Below are 19,120 nucleotides of genomic sequence, written 5' to 3'. Positions count from 1 at the left end.
ATTTTTTGATGATGGCCATTCTGACTGGTGTGAAGTGATGCCTCATTGTAGTTTTGATTTGCATTTCTCTGATAATTAGTGATGTTGAGCATCTTTTCATGTGCCTCTTGGCCATCTGTATGTCTTCTTTGGAGAAATATTTAGATCTTCTGCCAATTTTTTGATTGGGTTGTTTGTTTTTTTTGATATTGAGCTGCATGAGCTGTCTGTATATTTTGGAGATGGATCCTTTGTCAGTTGCTTCATTTGCAAATATTTTCTCCCATTCTGAGGGTTGTCGTTTCATCTTGTTTGTGGTTTCCTTTGCTGTGCAAAAGCTTTTAAGTTTAGTTAGGTCCCATTTGTTTATTTTTGTTTTTATTTTCATTACTCTAGGAGGTGGATCAAAAAGTTTTTGCTGAGATTTATGTCAGAGAGTGTTCAGCCTATGTTTTCCTCTGAGAATTTTATAGTATCCAGTCTTACGTTTGGGTCTTTAATCCATTTTGAGGTTTTTTTTGTGTATTGTGTTAGAAAATGTTCTAATTTCATTCTTTTACATGTAGCTGTCCAGTTTTCTCAGTACCACTTATTGAAAAGACTGTCTTTTCTCCATTCTATATTCTTGCCTCCTTTGTCATAGGTGCATGGGTTTATCTCTGGACTTTCTATCCTGTTCCATTGATCTTTATTTCTGTTTTTGTGCCAGTACCATACTGTTTTTACAACTGCAGCTTTGTCGTACAGTCTGCAGTCAGGGAGCCTGATTCCTCCAGCTCCATTTTTCTCAAGATTGCTTTGGCATTTTGGAGCCTTTTGTGCTTCCATACAAATTGTAAAATTTTTGTTCTAATTTGATAAGGATTGTGTTGAATCTGTAGATTACACATATTGCTTTTTACAGCATACATTTTTTTTTAAAATTTATTTGGCTGGGTGTTAGTTGTGGCATGCAGGATCTTTTAGTTGCAGCATGCGGGCTCTTAGTTGTGGCATGAGGGATCTAGTTCCCTGACCAGGTATCAAACCCAGGCCTCCTGCATTGGGAGCATGGAGACTTAACCACCGGACCACCATGGAAGTCCCTATAGCATACTTTTTTTTTTTTTTTTTTTTTTTTTGCGGTACGCGGGCCTCTCACTGTTGTGGCCTCTCCTGTTGTGGAGCACAGGCTCCGGACGCGCAAGCTCAGCGGCCATGGCTCATGGGCCCAGCTGCTCTGCAGCATGTGGGATCTTCCTGGACCAGGGCACGAACCCGTGTCCCCTGCATTTGCAGGCGGACTCTCAACCACTGCGCCACCAGGGAAGCCCTATAGCATACATTTTTAACAGATACTTTTGAATCGAAGTAGTAGTTCAAAATAAGCTATGTAACTTAGTAGAATTATTGAGTCAAATATGATGAAGAGTTTTAAAACTTATTTTAGTATATTTCCATTTTGGCATTAATACTTCATAGAAATTTTAGAAAACATAGTAGAGACAAAAGAAGAAAATGTAAGCGTATGGCAGAATTTCTTGGCAGATGCTTTCAGATCGCTTTCCAAGGGTTTTATTGGTAACTCTTATCAGCAGTGTTTGAGCAGTCCTATTTCTTCTCCATCTTGCCAGAATTTTAAAAGTTTATAATTTGATAGATGAAATTGGTGTCTTACTTTAATTCCATTTATTTATTTATTGCTTTCCATTGAGCTGTAATGTTGCCTTTTTCATATTAAATTCATTCTTGTATTCCTGTCATATCTATTTTAACTCCTATAACTTTAAATATATTTAATATGTGACAGGGCTAGTCCTCCTCATTAGTTTTTGTCTGTGGATTTTTATATTATTAGAACTCTCTCTCTCTTTTTTGGGTGAAACATTCCCTCGTGTGTTTAACTGCTTGTGTGTTACTTTTTCTTGGTAGAATAACTTCTAACACACAAATATCTTTTTCCTTTACTTACTTCTTATTCTCACTGTCATTCTGTAACCTAGTGTAAGAGTTCCAGCTTGCAGACCTAGCATATGGAAAAAATAAGGACACTTTATTTATGTGTTGCATTTAAGCATATACATGCGTTTTGTGTGTGTGCGCATGTGTGTATGTGTGTGTAGGTATCTTTAAGTTGCCAGTTGGTGTCTCTTGAGAAGCATTGTTCTTATTCTGAGTTATGCCTTCAGTGGTCTTATTTAGCAAAATAAAAGGGTTGCCACCCTGTGTTGGTCTCCAAAATTGTTTTTGGAACTTGTAAAATCTAAAAACATGAGAGCCATTACTTTATCTCACACCAAAATGACCCTCTTGGTGGTGATGGTATAATAGAAGTTTTGGTCATTGAAAAACATAAACTGGAGTCATAGTTATGGGGATTAGGTTTTTTAACATCAGTATGCAATACAAACATAGCATTTAGTCAGAATTACCTTTACAAATTAATTAGAAAGTAAATGGTACCATGTTGGAGACTTTTCTCAGTAAGTCCATCATATTTGTTTTTTTTCACGTAAACACTGGAAAAGATCATTTCTTTACATGGAAATAAGATGAAACAATTTGCTTTCATTTAAGAGACATGTTGCACAAAACTCAGCCATCTTTCACCAATTAGAACCAGTGACACTGCATTGAGAGACATGCACAATGGGAATTGAAACCAAAGGAGAGTCATGTCTTGCAGATTTCACCAGTTTTTGCATACATTCATTTTTTATTTTCTTGTATGTCTATGTGTATAAATAAATCTAGGACATTAAAAAATAATTTTAAGATTAGTTTGGATTTACAGAAAATTTGCAAAGAAAATATAAAGAGTTTCCATATAGTTCTCATCCACTTTCCCCTGTAACATCTTATATTTGTAGAGTAGATTTGTTACAACTAACAAACCAACATTGGTTCATTACTATTAATTAACGCTGCATTTTATTCAAATTTTACTATTTTTCCCCTAATGTCCTTTTTTAGTCCCCGGATCCCAACCAGGATACCAGATGACATTTAGTTATTATGTCTCTTTAGGCTTATCTAGACTATGCCAGTTTTTCAGATTTTTGTTTTTGATAATCTTGACAGCTTTGAGGAACACTGGTCAGTTATTTGTAGAATGTCCCTCAGTTTAGTTTGGTGTTTTTCTTGTTGTTTAGTTTGTCATGATGTTTATCTCATGGTTAGCCTACAATTGAGGTTATAGGCTTTTGAGAGGAAGACCACAAAGGTAAAGTGCCATTTGTGTCTCATCATGTCAAGGGTAATGCTATCAACATGACGTTATCACTGTTGATGTTGACCTTGATCACCTGGCTGAGTAATGTTAGGTTTTTCACTGTAAAGTTACTTTGTCTCCTCCTTGTCATACTGTACTCTTTGGGAGCACGTCCCTAGGTACAACTTACATTCAAGGTGTGAGGGGACTTAAATTCAACCTCCTGAGGGGAATTAATCTGCAGAAATCATTTGGAAATTCTTCTAACAGGTTTTTTGTTGTTCTTAGTTTTATTTATTTATTTATTTTTAACATCTTTATTGGAGTATAATTGCTTTACAACGTTGTGTTAGTTTCTGCTGTATAACAAAGTGAATCAGCTATACGTATACATATATCCCCATATCTCCTCCCTCTTGCGTCTGCCTCCCGCCCTTCTTATCCCACCCCTCTAGGTGGTCACAAAGCACCGAGCTGATCTCCCTGTGCTATGCGGCTGCTTCCCACTAGCTATTTTACATTTGGTAGTGTATATATGCCCATGCCGCTCTCTCACTTCATCCCAACTTACCCTTCCCCTTCCCCGTGTCCTCAAGTCTGTTCTCCTCAGGTCTGTGTCTTTATTCCTGTCCTACCCCTAAGTTCTTCAGAACCATTTTTTTTTTAGATTCCATATATATGTGTTAGCATATGGTGTTTTTCTCTTTCTGACTTACTTCACTCTGTATGACAGACTCTAGGTCCATCCACCTCACTACAAATAGTTCAATTTCATTTCTTTTTATGGCTGAGTAATATTCCGTTGTATATATGTGTCACATCTTCTTTATCCATTCATCTGTCGATGGACACTTGGTTGCTTCCATGTCCTGGCTATTGTAAATAGAGCTGCAATGAACATTGTGGTACATGACTCTTCTTCAGTTATGGTTTTCTCAGGGTATATGCCCAGTAGTGGGATTGCTGGGTCATATGGTAGTTCTATTTTTAGTTTTTTAAGGAACCTCCGTACTGTTCTCCATAGTGGCTGTATCACTTTACATTCCCACCAACAGTGCAAGAGTGTTCCCTTTTCTCCACACCCTCTCCAGCATTTATTGTTTGTAGATTTTTTGATGATGGCCATTCTGACTAGTGTTAGGTGATACCTCATTGTAGTTTTGATTTGCATTTCTCTAATTATTAGTGATGTTGAGCATTCTTTCATGTGTCTGTTCGCAATCTGTATATCTTCTTTGGAGAAATGTCTATTTAGGTCTTCTGCCCATTTTTGGATTGAGTTGTTTGTTTTTTTTGATATTGAGCTGCATGAGCTGCTTGAATATTTTGGAGATGGATCCTTTGTCAGTTGCTTCATTTGCAAATATTTTCTCCCATTCTGAGGGTTGTCTTTTCATCTTGTTTACGGTTTCCTTTGCCGTGCAAAAGCTTTTAAGTTTCATTAGGTCCGATTTGTTTATTTTCTAACAGGTGTTTTTTAATTTTATGGAAACAGCATGAGTACTGAATCAGTCTAACATATCTGTTCTTCACAGGGTGGGAAGCCCCGTAAACACCGGAAGGATCGGCTACAAGATTTAATCGATATAGGCTTTGGCTATGATGAGACAGATCCATTTATTGATAATTCAGAGGCTGTGAGTAATGTATCTTTAATATAGCAGCAATTCTTTATTTGGATAGTAGAATTCAAGGAAAAACTAAATGTTTCAGCAAGTGTTTTTACTAACTAATCCCCTTTCAGTATACATCTAAATTGTTTCCAGTTTTATGTGATTACAAATAGTTGAGCATCTGTATACATTTCTCTTTGTGTACTTGAGTATGTACGTAAGATAATTATAGAGTATAAATATATGTGTAGGGTAAATTTCTAGCAGTGGGATTTATTGATCAAAGGGTATTTACATCTTGAATTTTTATTGATATTCCCAAACTTGGGCAGGTATATTTTTGAAATGACTTCCAGATAAGAACCACGTGATCTTGAAGACTGGAGCTATTGGGTTGAAGTTAATCTGGCACATGTCTTTAAAATGTACTTAATATTTTTATTGCTGCCAAACCTTACTACAGTGGCGGTAATTGAATGCCAGGCCTTATCACTGTCTGTTTTGATCAAGCCCTACAGCTTTTGCACTGGAATCCTCTTTCTCTTATAAAAGGAAGAGGAATTCAGGAGAGCATTTCAGGACTACAGCAGTCCATTGATCACACAGCAAATAAATAAAGGCATGTCTTGTTAGGTGGGTCGGTAAGGTATATGTTCTTACATTCTTCTCAGTGTAGTAGAGTAATCTAATCCCTGGATTATATCCTCTGCAGTGTTCAGTGATTACTTAGGATATACAGAAAGTGACCCTAAGGCCGCTGTTATACTACCTACAAATTAGTACCTCTTTTTCCTGTTACTACAGTGCTTGGTTGTGTAGATGATGACAAGGCATATAGTGGTAGGAGAGTGATAGGAAGGACTTCCAGCATAAGGCGTACAGGATACCCTGTCATACTCCTGTGTTATTTTGGTGTCCTGATATAAGCTGGTTTACAAGCCTAGTCTGTAGAAATAAAATGTTGACAGTGCCTTTGGAGTAGAGAGGATTTCCTGTTACCAAAAATGTTGTCAGCCTTTTTGTAGGTTAGGGCATGGAATGTTTTCAACAGTATTGACCTTGATTTGGCATTCAAGTCAAAAGCCCTAGATTCTAGACCTCACTTGGTTTCTAATTCACTGTGGACCAGGAGCAAGTCTTTTATTTTAGCATCACCCAGTTTTCTCTGTTATGAGTGGCTTGCCCAGCAGAATTTGTACTCTGAGACTCAAGATAATGACATGCTGAAAAGCATAATGCAAGTATAAAGCATTGGTACTGGTGTTAACATTATATGTAAAGTAGATTTTTGAATTCTAAGTAACCCAAGAGGGAACTCAACCATATATAAATGGACATTCCATGTACTCAGGTTTACATAAATAGAATTTTTTAAAAATTAATAAACTTGGGACTTCCTGGTGATCCAGTGGTTAAGACTCTGCACTCCCAATGCAGGGTGCCTGTATTCAATCTCTGGTCAAGGAACTAGGGATCCTGCATGCCGAACTAAAAAAAAGAAAAGATCCCACATGCCACAACTAAGACCCTGTGCAACCAAATAAATAAATAAATAAATGCTTTTAAAAAATTAGTAAAGTTAATTTTTTTAGAGCAGTTTTAGGTTCACAGCAAAATTGAATGGAAGGTGCAGAAATTTCCCATATACTACCTGCCCTCACAACACAGCTTCCATTATCAGCGTTCCCCCACCAGAGTGGTATACTAGTTACAGTCCAAGAACCTACATTGACGCATCATCACCCAAAGTCCATAGTTTACCTTAGGATTTACTCTTGGTGTTGTACATTCTATGGGTTTTAACAAATGTGTAATGACATGTACCCACCATTATACTGTCATACAGCATAGTTTCACAGCCCTAAAAAAGTATGTGCTCTGCCTATTCATCCCTCCCTAACACCTGCAGCCACTAATCTTTTTATTGTCTCCATAGTTTTGTCCTTTCCAGAATGTCATGTAGTTGGAATCATATAGTATGTAACCTTTCATAAATAGCATTTTTAATGTTTTCCTTTGTAGCGTTCCAAATATTTGAATAAAGTGTTTTTCAAACAGATTTTTATAACCCATAATTGGACCTGTGTATCAGTTTAGAGACTGTGGCCAGCATTTTTAAAGAGAATAAAATAGAATAGAATAGGAGCTGTTAACAGTAAACCACTGGTACATTATGTGATTTTTATTATGTGTGTGTGTTTGTACCATGCACTGGCTTTTGATGTGTAGTATATTTTCCACTTGGGTTGTGGTGAAGAAAATTTGAAAGCCACTGCTCTAATAAATAAGGATAAATTTTATAGGTATAAGTTGTATAAGTTATACAATTACTGACATTTATAGGACAAGTTAGGTCCCTGTTTTATACGAGGAAATTGAACTAAAGCACAGGTTGTTTATTGACTTGCAAAATAATTTTGTATCATTGTCCTTAATAGATTATTTGGTTCTCATTATAATTCAGTAATTCAGACATAAAACACTTAGGAGCCAACCAAATAATTCTCTGTTTTTTAAAATGATTGTATTGCCAGTTGGCCATTTTTGGGTTTTTTTTGCTGTGCCACGTGCCTTGTGGCCTTGTGGGATCTTAGTTCCCTAACCAGGGATTGAACCTGGGCCCTCAGCAGTGAAAGTGTGGAGTCCTAACCACTGGACCTCCAGGGAGTTCCCACCAGTAGGCTTTCACTGTTCGTATATTATTCGATAGAGAGTGATAATAATCTGGTTCTAATTAACTTTCAGAATTGTATACTACTTACTACTATAATATCTGAAAATAAATGCTTTTGAATATTATTTTTAGTCTAACACTTATGCTGCCAAATTTTTAAAAGACCGAAAGAAAATGTTTTTGTTATTGAGAAATAATAATAATACCAGACATGAGTAATGCTTTTATTTAGGTTATCTCTTTTAAATTTCACTAGAACTTTCTGAAATAAGTAATATTGTTCCTGTTTTACAACCTTGAAGTATTGATGTTAAGTGATTTATTCTGGGTCACAATAGCTAGTTGTTGGCAAAGGATCTAGTAAATCTGATTCTCAAGTTCAGTGATCCATTGCCTCTTAATACATCGTACTTAAAAGGCTAAATTATACAGAAGTAGAAATATAATGTACATGTGAAACTTATGTAAGGTTATAAACCAATATTACCTCAATAAAAACAAACAAACAAAAAAACCCAGAATATTTCCTGTACCTTACAAACAAAAATGCTTGGCACATTTATAATTCACAGTGCAGTGAAGGCTGTGTATTAATCCTTGCTCTGTCACTTATTGGTTGTGTCACTTTAGTGTGGTTGTCAGATTTAGCAAATAAAACTACAGTCTACCCAGTTAAATTTGAAAAAAAAACAAAAACAAAAACAAAGGCTAAATCAAATATGCATAAAGAGTTTGTTCTCCTGAAAAGTGTTCTGATAGGGAAAGCTCAGCAGAATACTGCAGAAGACAGACATTGAACATCCACATTGCCTGGTAACCTAGTGATGAGTGTGTTTTCCACATGAGATGCTGCTTGGTATAGTGGATGGGCTGGGAAACAGTCAGTGACTCTGCCATAAACTAATAAAAGTACTCTGGCAAGATTCTTAACCTCTCTGAATTTGGTTTTCACTTATAAAATGGGAATATTTATTTTCCTTACCTCAAAAGGGTATCAGGAAGATCAAGTGAAATAATTTATATGAAGAAGCATTGAAAATTATAAAGCAGTATACAAGTATATGTAAGCAAAAAGTACAGGTGTATTTATCTTATCATAATGACACATTTTCAAAATAATTACTACAGAGCCTTTTCACTTTTAATCCTTTACTCCTCACATCACTCCTTTACTTGCAGATAGTACTGGGCCCTTTCTGAAGGTCTTGCCTGTGGGTCTTTGTACAGTAGTAGCCCCTCAAGTGGAGCGACAAGAAAGGAGTTCATTCCTTTTTTCTTTTTCTAACTTCATTCCTTTTTGATTCAATATGATTAAATGTACATTCTTTCTTTTTCCATTTTCCATGTAATTTAAAATGATACAGGTTAAAATCATAACTTTTATACTTAGCCTTAATATTTTTAGAATAACTAATATGTTCTGTATATTTTTTGCCCATGGCAAAGAATTTTCCTTACAAATATGACTTTCTTAAAGACTAATTATGTAATATGAAGAAAACCCTTAAATAGAGTTCTGGGGAACCCGGTAGCAGGTATCTTGCTTTTGTTAGATAAGTAGTTCCTTTTTTTCTCTTCTGCCATGAACATCTTCGTTTAGTTAAGACTGGCCTTCCATTTAATGATTGTTTTTTCTTCATCTTCATCAGGTGAGATAATGATAAACCTTAAAATCTAGGCTTAGAGTACATTCAGACTGATGTAGACAATTTGAGTCTCTTTTTCGAAGCCAAGTGCCTCGCTCACTATGGGCCCTCGGTGTATGCTTACCGAACAGGGCAGTTCTTTTTCTACTTCCCTTTAAAACATATATATATGCTATTTTTCTTTTATATGTTTAAAAAATATTCCCTACTTAAAAGCTTAGAGCTAAGGCAGAAGAAATAACCTTTATTTTTTATAATCTCTTTATGAATAAAATTATATACCAATATGGTAAGAAATGAAGTTCATTTGCTGCCTGGACATTCAGTCATTTGTTTTAACTTGTTTCAGTTTCTCATCAGAATCATTTGTCATTAAGAATAGCAGTGATCCTTCAATTTTTCTCGGCAGATGATACATTTAGAATCTGCTTCAGCATTCCAGAAGTTCATTTCTTAAATATTGAATGATCAGAGCTCATTTCTATTCCAGATAGTAACTTTTTCTTTATTTATTCACAAACATCCTCATTGCAGTTAGTTTTGCAGTTAAGATTTAAGGAAGATTCTGACATGGTGATTGAATTTCTTTGACATATTTATAGAATTAAAGATAAGATATATCTGAAGCCTTTTTTTTAAACCTAGTATGACGAATTAGTTCCTGCTTCTCTAACAACAAAATATGGAGGGTTTTATATCAACACTGGCACTCTCCAGTTTCGCCAAGCTTCAGATACTGAAGAAGAAGATATTACAGACAACCAAAAGCACAAGCCACCCAAAGTGAGTTTATCCAACATTGGAACAGTAATGAGAGCATTCAATTAAAAGGATATATTTTTTGATTTTTACTTGTACTTTACAGCTGTGAATATAAGGAAAAGTAAAATGCTAACCATTGTTTAATGAATTTATAGTTAATTACATGCTTTAAAGTAAAATTATGTAGATACGGGGAAATTTATTTTTATATCATAAAATTCTATTATAATTCTAATATAATACTTTCTTTTAAAACTTCTCTCTCCATATCTAGTCTAATAATCTGTTTCTGGATAAGGTTGAGGTTTTAGGATACGTTAAGACTTGATATGGAAATGACTGTTAATAGCTGTTACTTTTCCTAAGATGTAAAGCAAATTTTATAGAATATATATATTGTATTTGGGAAATTAATAGAATGTCCTCAGATAAGCGTTCCTTGAAGTGTGAGCCAAAGACATATTTGTACCAGAATCACCAAAATGTTTGTTAAAAATGCAGATTAGGGCTTCCCTGGTGGTGCAGTGGTTGAGAGTCCGCCTGCCCGATGCAGGGGACACGGGTTTGTGCCCTGGTCCAAGAAGATCCCACATGACAGGGAGCAACTAAGCCCTTGAGCCATGGCCGCTGAGCCTGCGCGTCTGGAGCCTGTGCTCCGCAACGGGAGAGGCCACAACAGTGAGAGGCCCGCGTACCGCAAAAAAAAAAAAACAAAAAAAAAATACCCAAAAAGCCTCTACCAAACCTTTAACTGAACCAAAACCAGGGGTGGGAGTTCTCATGGACCCAAAGAATCTGCATTTTTAACAAGCAATTCTTATGTGCCCTGAAATTTGAGAAAAACCACTTGCCCTGGATGCTGGATTGATAACATCAGCAAGTAAAGCAGTAATACTTAGGTAAGTTATGCATTTAATCATTTTGTAGATTCCCAAAATGAAAGAAGATGATATTGAGATGAAGAAGCGGAAGCGGAAAGAGGAAGGGGAAAAGGAGAAGAAGCCAAGGAAAAAAGTACCGAAACAACTGGGGTATGTGAAATTAGACATAATGAGGGAACTAGTGTTGTAGCATGACAGACTCTCCTTTTAGAAAGATATATTTAGCATTAATTAGTTCAGTTTAGCTGGGTCTAATTTAATACAGTATTTATAAATGTCAGTGACCTATCAACTTATATTTTAATAATATTTATTAATAAGTAGAAGTCATCTTAGAGATTAAGGTGTTTTAGATCAGATTTACAAATTTGTTAAGTATTTTGCTCATTACAACATTTTATCAACAGGAACCAGTTTGAAGAGATGGTACAAACATTGAACATGTTATTTTAATTTTCTTGTACTAAAACTGAGCTTAGATGCCTGGGGATTGACAATTGGCCGTAGTCTTTGTATAAACGGTTTATGGTCGTTTTAATATTTTTTAAAAAGTCATTGATTTTATTTAGCTATTCTTAACGCTTGTGACTAGGTAATGATATGGCCTCTAAAAAACCAAGTAGAATTTCTCAAAAGCCTTATTAAGTCATAAGAGGGAATTCCCTGGCGGTACAGTGGTTAGGACTCAGCACTTTCACTGCTGGGGCCTGGGTGAAATTCCTGATCCCTGGTGGGGAACCAAGATCCCGCAAGCCGCGAGGCACAACCACGAACAAAAAGAAAGAAAGAAAAAGAAAAGAAAAAAAAGTCCTAAGAATAAATGTTTGTACCTTGCAGTCATAAAGCTACCATTTGTCTCTACTTCTCTATGGCTTTTTTTGTAGAGTCAAGGTAGAGTCAAGGGACAAAAACTTGTGAGAGGCTGGGTTTTCCTCCCCTCCTTAGCAGAGGAGGTACATCTGAATTGGGGGCTGTCAGTATCTCCAGAGTTGATATAGGGAGGTATTTATCCCCTCCTAAACATGAGATTATAGTGATCCCTGAGTCATTAAGAAATTATTAAGAAAAAAAAATATTACTACTGGTTGTTTTAAATATTCATTATTTAGAAGTAAACTTCTTTATGAACAAAAACTGTAAGTAATGCCTTTTATTGAATTTATCATTTTCTCAAATTTGTAAACTGATTTCATTCAGCAAATATTTACTAAGTGCTTACTGTGTACCAGACACTGTCTGGGTTTCGGATATATAACAGTAAATGAAACACTGGCCTACCTGTAAGGCACTTATGATCTTTTAGGTTCTGTAGTGCACGTAGAAGCATATAAGCCATAAAATTTAGAAAAGATTTTTTAGAGAAGGTGATAGCTAAACAGAGACCACCCTTTCCTCTTAGTCCCTATAGGGAGAAAGTTGTCATTGAAAATTACACGTATCTGTCCGAAAGCCTCAGAACGCTGTTCCTAGAATGGAAAGTGAAAAATGATCAGAAGGTAGTAGCAGATAGAATAGGGTCTGGATAGAAGACATGGTAATGAATGAAGGCTCACAGATTGACACAGACATTTTGCATTTCTTTGGCAGTTTGTAGCACAAACCACCTGGGGTACCAGTGTGAAGGTGTATTATGTAGGTTTCTCTGGTTGTAATCAACTCTGTTTTCAGCAAAAGTGCATTTCTTTACTTCGTTAATTCTTTAGGTGCCTACCTTATAGATGTGCTAAAGAATGAACATTCCAAACAGAGTAGTAAGTTTAACTTCGTATACTTTCATTTCCTTTTATTTTTTTTATTTTGGCCACGCTGAGGGGCTTGCGGGATCTTAGATGCACGACCAGGGATTGAACCTGCGTCCTTGGCAGTGAAAATAAGGAGTCCTAACCAATGGACCACCAGGGAATTCCCTAACTTCGTATACTTAATAAACCAGAGCTCTATTCAGTTTTGTTTATTTCTGTTGACGTTATTTCGTTTTCTTCACTCTAATGGCCATTCACCTGCCTTTCATAAGTGACAATCCAGATGATGATGAAGATGCCGTTGTAAAAGTGTAATTTAGTAACAAATTTGCTTCCTCACCTATCAAATGATTATTTTAATTCTGTGCCTGCTTATTGGGGTTTTAACCTTTAAAATCATACATAGCCTAACTGATCACTTTTTTCTTCACAGAGTTGTGGCTCTAAATTCACACAAATCTGAAAAAAAGAAGAAACGTTATAAAGATTCTCTTTCTCTAGCTGCCATGATAAGAAAATTTCAAAAAGAGAAGGATGCATTAAGGAAGGAGTCTAACCCTAAAGTCCCAGTGAACTTCTCGACCTCCTCTCTGCATAAAACCCCCTCTGCTGCTGTGGCATTGGGGAATGATGTCTCGGACTTAAATCTGAATAGTGCTGATCCGGACCTCCCCATTTTTGTTAGCACAAATGAACATGAACTATTTCAGGAAGCTGAAAATGCCCTAGAGATGCTAGATGATTTTGACTTTGACAGATTACTGGATGCTGCTTCTAATGGTAGCCCCCTGTCTGAGTCAGGAGGAGAGAATGGAAACACCACCCAGCCAACCTATGCCTCTCAAGTTATGCCCAAGGTGGTACCTACACTCCCAGAGGGTCTGCCTGTCCTTCTTGAAAAACGTATCGAAGACCTCCGTGTAGTAAGTGTGATAATTTTCTTGTGTTTGCTGCACAAACATAACAATAATTACTTTCAGGCAAAAATAATAACCTATAATCCTAACTACTTAGAAGTAACTTTATTTTCTATATTTCCTTTTAAGCATTGGCTCTATGCATAGTCTTTTTCTTTTAAATATAGTTATAACATGGATAAAAGTTGGTTGTTTTATTATCTCACTTCACTTTATATTTTTCTGCATAGGTTTCGTAAATATATACATAGTCATGTAAAGGAAATAGAAGAAGGGTAGGAACAAATAGTAACAATGCAGAAGTGTACTTGAACTTGGTCCCAACTGTTGTTAACAACTAGTTATTCTGCAATCGATTTTACCAGCTAATCCTTACCAGCTAATCAGCAGCTTTAGTAAGCATACATTGTGTTCTCACTAGACAAACTTTTAAGAGTTGAGATTTTAGCATTTCACAGTAGATTCCTCTCCCGATTGACTTGGGTACATAATCTTTATTTAACTAGCTGCAAATCCAGGTATGTCAGTACACTTCTCCCTTTAATCTCAGGGAAATATAATTTTGACTTAAAATGTTTCAAACCTTGCTTAAAATGCCCTTTTTTAATTACTTTAGCATGTTTGTTTGAACCCATGCCATGTTTTAGTCCTCTTTTTTTTTTCTCCTGATTACAGAAGTTGTACACTCAATATAATTTTTTTTTTTTTTTTTTTGGCTGCACTGGGTCTTCCTTGTGGCTCTCGGCCTTCTCTAGTTGCGGTGCGGGCTTAGTGGCCCCAAGGCCTGTGGGATCTTGGTTCCCTGACTAGGGATCGAACCCTCATCCCCTGCATTGGAAGGCAGATTCTTAACCACTGGACCACCAGGGAAGTCCCAATTATATATATATATATATATATATATATATATATATATATATATATATATATTTTTTTTTTTTTTTTTTTTTTTTTTTTTTTTTTGCGGTACGTGGGCCTCTCACCGCTGTGGCCTCTCCCACCACGGAGCAACAGGCTCCAGACGCGCAGGCTCAGCGGCCATGGCTCACGGGCGCAGCCGCTCCGCGGTACGTGGGATCCTCCCGGACCAGGGCACAAACCTGCATCCCTTGCATCGGCAGGCAGACCCCCAACCACTGCGCCACCAGGGAAGCCCCCGATTGTATTTTATACTTAGGGAAAGATGCCCCATAATCAGACATTCCCCACCCCCAACAGGGATAACGACTATTAAACTAATTTTTCTGGATTTTAATTCATGCATTTGCAAATATGTTGTTATTAAAAATAATTGTTAGTCGAAGTATAATGTGTGGATTATTCTACAAGTTGTGTCTTTCTTCTAGGGTTATAGTAACCATTTAAATCACATTTTAAATTTATTAATCTCTATGTTGTATTTATTTCTCTTAACTCTTTCTGAATTAGGGAAGAGAGAGATTTATCTAATTTTTCCAACAACTGACTCATGGATTCTGTTTATCAGTTCTATTCTTTTTTCTGTTTTTGTTCTTTAGCATTTCTTCTGAGGTTGTGGCTTATTAAATTCTCTTACATTTTTACTTATTTTAAGGTACTTTATTTATTAGTTCAGGACTTAGAGAGTTGTGCTCAAGTATCTCATTGCCAGTGTTTTTTAGGTTATAACTTGTATTTACCATAGTTTTTGCTTTGTTTTCTTTACTTTTTTTGGTAAGATTTTCACTGTCATTTATTTCTAAGTATCTTTTATTTTACTCATGAGCTATTTTTATTTTATTTATTTAATTTTTTTTGGCTGCACTGTGTCTTCGTTGCTGCGCGTGGGCTTTCTCTAGTTGCGGCGAGTGTGGTCTACTCTTCATTGCGGTGTATGGGCTTCTTGTTGCAATGGTTTCTGTTTGTTGCAGAGCACAGGCTCTAGGCATGCGGGCTTCAGTAGTTGTGGCACGCAGGTTTCAGTAGTTGTGGTGCATGGGCTTAGTTGCTCTGTGGCATGAGGGATCTTCCCGGACCAGGGCTCGAACCTGTGTCCCCTGCATTGGCAGGTGGATTCTTAACCACTGTGCCACCAGGGAAGTCCTCTGCTTTGTTTATTTCTATGCTGTATTGTTTGTTGGCCCATAAAATTCTTGATGGCTAGATCTCTGTTGTGATATTTATCACTTGAAGGTGACCCTTTCTGTGCTATTAATGCTTTTCACCTTGAATTCAGTTTTGTCTGATTTTACTGTAGACTCCTTTCTCTTTATTTTTGCATGGTATAGCTTTTCCCATCATTTACCTTCATTTTAGCTCTTTTTTTTTTTTAATTCTTTTATTTTTTGACTTATTTTAGCTCTTTCTCTTATAGACAGCATGTAAATGGAAATTTGTTTATCGACCTCATCTGAGTCTTTTTTAAGATTTTCTCTTTAAGATTTTATCTTACCTACCACTGTTATAATGATAATGATATATAATTCATCTTTATTCTGTCATTTTCCTTTATATTCTGTTTTATTGTTCCCTCCCCCTCCTTTGTTTTTCATTCTTTTGCTATTTTCTGTGCTTATTTTTTGAAAAGTATACAATCATTTTATTAATCAAATAGGTTTTTTATTTACTATTCTTAACCACTTTATGTATGAAGTGTAGGTATTATTTCCTTTTTATGGTTAACAAACTTAAGTGGAGGTAGGTTAAATAGCTTGGTCAGTCCACACAACTAGTAAGTGGTGGAGCCTGAATTTAAACACAGGGGTTCACCTGACTCAATAGTACATGCTTTTTGCTATCCCATGTTGCCCCTAAAATCTTTAGTTTCTTTTATGTTTTAAATAAAAAGTGCTAGGGATGTAATCCAGGTTTTTCAATATATAATTAATAATAACAGCTATTATTTGTTTAGCAAAAACCTATACCTTGTATTGAGTGCAGTGCTCCTGGGACCCACAGCTTCACAAGACATCATTTATTGTTCAGGAGACAGTTCCCTGACTAGGCTTAGAATACTGTATATACTGTGGAGTCTAATCCTCCAACAATTATGTGAGGTAGGTAGTATTCTTCCATTTAAAAGATGAGGAAACTAAGGTTCAGAAAGGTTAAAGCAATTTCCCAAGGCCACATAATTTTTAAATGGGTGAGGCTTGATGCAAAGTCAGCATTTAAAGGCAGGACCATCATGCTTCATAACTTGCACTCCGTCCACTGTGTTGTATGCCATTCATATTCACTTAATAAACAGAATTGATTAGTAATGAGTGTGTTTCAATCTTGTAAGGTGCTGTTATATCTCATATACTAAAAACTCTTTCTGTAGTAGCCATGCTAGGATTAGAACAGCTACTTCCTAACCTCTTAGTAGGAAATTATCAATAAGAAGATTCATTTCACTTATTAGTATCTGTGAATTCTCTGTATTTTTTTCTTTGAAATAGGAGGTGGTATTTTTTTCTTCAGGAGATGAGAATTCATTGTTGCCTAAAATGCTCATATCTGTCTGATAAGGACTTTCTTCTTGTTGCTCTTTTCTCACTTTGTAACATATCTTCCACTGTTCAGCCTCTTGAGTTCTTTTGATTCTCTTTCTTGAAGTTTAGTTTCCATTCTGGCTTTCTTCCTATATTTCTTCTCCCTACACATACCCAGTCTTCATCCTTTCTAAGAAGCACTGAGGCACATCTCAGAAATTGTCCTCCTCTATTTACAGAATGTGATGTTGTCAAACAGTGTAAAATTATCAATCTGCCGACTGACAGAGTCAGCATGTGGCTTGCTCAGGTTATTGGATCAGGCCTCTCGATGTCTTACATCTTGGGCATCTCAAGATAAACTATCTTTTGTTATTTCCCCAGTAAATTTTGCTTATGGTACAGTGTCTTGGTTTGCATACTCTTTGTTTCTGGTAAACTGGCTAAGATGACAAACACAGTGATGAAATTATTCTTATCCTCATTGAATTAATTGTTGCTTATCCCTTGATAATGACTGTGGCTAATTTTTTCATTGTTAGTAATTAGGTAGAACCCAGACTGGCTGCAGTAAGCTGAGTATCTTTGTACAGGGTGACACTGTTGTACAGTTGAGGTCAGAAAGCTTCTGGTCTGAGTCCTGGATTCACCACTTACTAGCGGTGTGATTTGGGGGCATTATCATGTAACTTCTGTAAGATTTAGGTTCCTTGTTTGTAAAATGGGAGCTATAATACCAATGCCACTGGCTGTTATGAAGATTAAACATGGTAATGAGTATAATATATAGAATATCAGACACGTTGGACAGTATTGTCTTGTAGAAAATGAGACATCTGCTTTCTCTTATCTTGGAGATCACAGCAAGAATTGATAAACAAACCTTACAGATACTCAAAATACACAAGACACCCATAGCACCCATAAAAAGTCTTATATGTGTAACTTTTAAAAAATATAAATTTATTTATTTTATTTATTTTTGGCTGCGTTGGGTCTTTGTTGCTGCATGCGGGCTTTCTCTAGTTGCTGCAAGCAGGGGCTACTCTTCGTTGCAGTGCGCAGCCTTCTTATTGCAGTGACTTCTCTTGTTGCGGAGCATGGGCTCTAGGCGTGTGGGCTTCAGTAGTTGTGGCACACGGGCTCAGTAGTTGTGGCTCACGGGATCTAGAGTGCAGGCTCGGTAGTTGTTGGCGCATGGGCTTAGTTGCTCCACGGACCAGGGATCTTCCCGGACCAGGGCTCAAACCCATGTCCCCTGCATTGGCAGGCAGATTCTTAATCACTGTGCCATCAGGGAAGCCCCTGTGTAACTTTTTAAATTTAGGAAAATTCAGAAAAATGAAATACAGACATAACAGGGAAGAATGTTATGTATGCTAAATTTTGTTTCAGCACTGTTTCATTGCCTGCTCATGCCAGGTAATAAGCTGGGACAAAGTGAAGTTAATCATAGCCCCACCCTCAAGGAGCTTATTCTAAGTAAATAGATATGGAAGCGTATAATGTGTAATGTGTTTATTGAGAGTTATATTGACAATCTTGTGTTTCTCTAGGCTGCCAAACTTTTTGATGAAGAAGGAAGGAAAAAATTCTTTACACAGGATATGAATAATATTCTTCTGGAGTAAGTAATTTTCTTCTTTGATTAAGAAACCTTGAAAATTATTTAAACCTTAAGAAGTCATTAAAAAATATAGTAGGCCTTTGAGGTACAGATGCTGAGTGGTTGGCTAGTCTCATGCATTAGCTCTTCCCTTTTGGCCTCACAGCATGTGTGATTAACATTTGTTTCTTAGCAAAACGATGCTTCTACATACATTGGTTCTCCGGGACCCCTTATGATAATCAAAGCTTCCAGTGTTATAACTGCCAGAGCAAGTGACTGCTGTATGGGTTGAATATTATCCTAGATTTAAATGCATTCTTTGTCACGTTATGTGAAAATATCTTTCTGGGACAGTTCTGATTGTTTGTATTAAATTTGGTGTACTTTCCTTCTACTTTGATTCAGATGTGGGGAAAATAATGCCATTAGTATCCAGTGAGGTTTATTATAATTCATACAGACATTTATAGCCAAATGGAAAGTGTGGTTTAATGAAGAATCATTTTTGTGGGGTAGGACGGAGGCAGTGTGGAGAAGACAGATGTTAAGTTGGAAAGGAAAGGGTGAAAGCTGGTTTATGATATAAATTGTATTTAAATTAGTGATAATTTTCAACCTTAGCTAGAGTTTAACATTAATGAAGTTGCACGTTCTAAGACTATGGTCACATAAG

The 19,120-nt window shown here is 36.3% G+C and overlaps 1 protein-coding gene across 1 annotated transcript in view; it reads left to right on the top strand.

Annotated features, from left to right (window-relative positions):
- UBN2 (ubinuclein 2) overlaps positions 1 to 19,120 on the top strand; it is a gene marked incomplete at its 5' end in the record, with an annotated part of 66,412 nt that overhangs the window by 21,120 nt on the left and 26,172 nt on the right. The window contains 5 exons of the mRNA XM_082661856.1: positions 4,705 to 4,806; positions 9,748 to 9,885; positions 10,792 to 10,895; positions 12,921 to 13,410; positions 18,395 to 18,465. Of these exons, the coding sequence (XP_082517982.1) occupies positions 4,705 to 4,806; positions 9,748 to 9,885; positions 10,792 to 10,895; positions 12,921 to 13,410; positions 18,395 to 18,465 (905 nt within the window). The remainder of the gene's footprint in view (positions 1 to 4,704; positions 4,807 to 9,747; positions 9,886 to 10,791; positions 10,896 to 12,920; positions 13,411 to 18,394; positions 18,466 to 19,120) is intronic.

The sequence above is a fragment of the Grampus griseus genome (assembly GCF_964374135.1).
Source record: "Grampus griseus genome assembly, chromosome: 9".
NCBI classification, from domain to species: Eukaryota; Metazoa; Chordata; class Mammalia; order Artiodactyla; family Delphinidae; genus Grampus; species Grampus griseus.
This window is presented reverse-complemented; position numbering and strand designations above follow the sequence as displayed.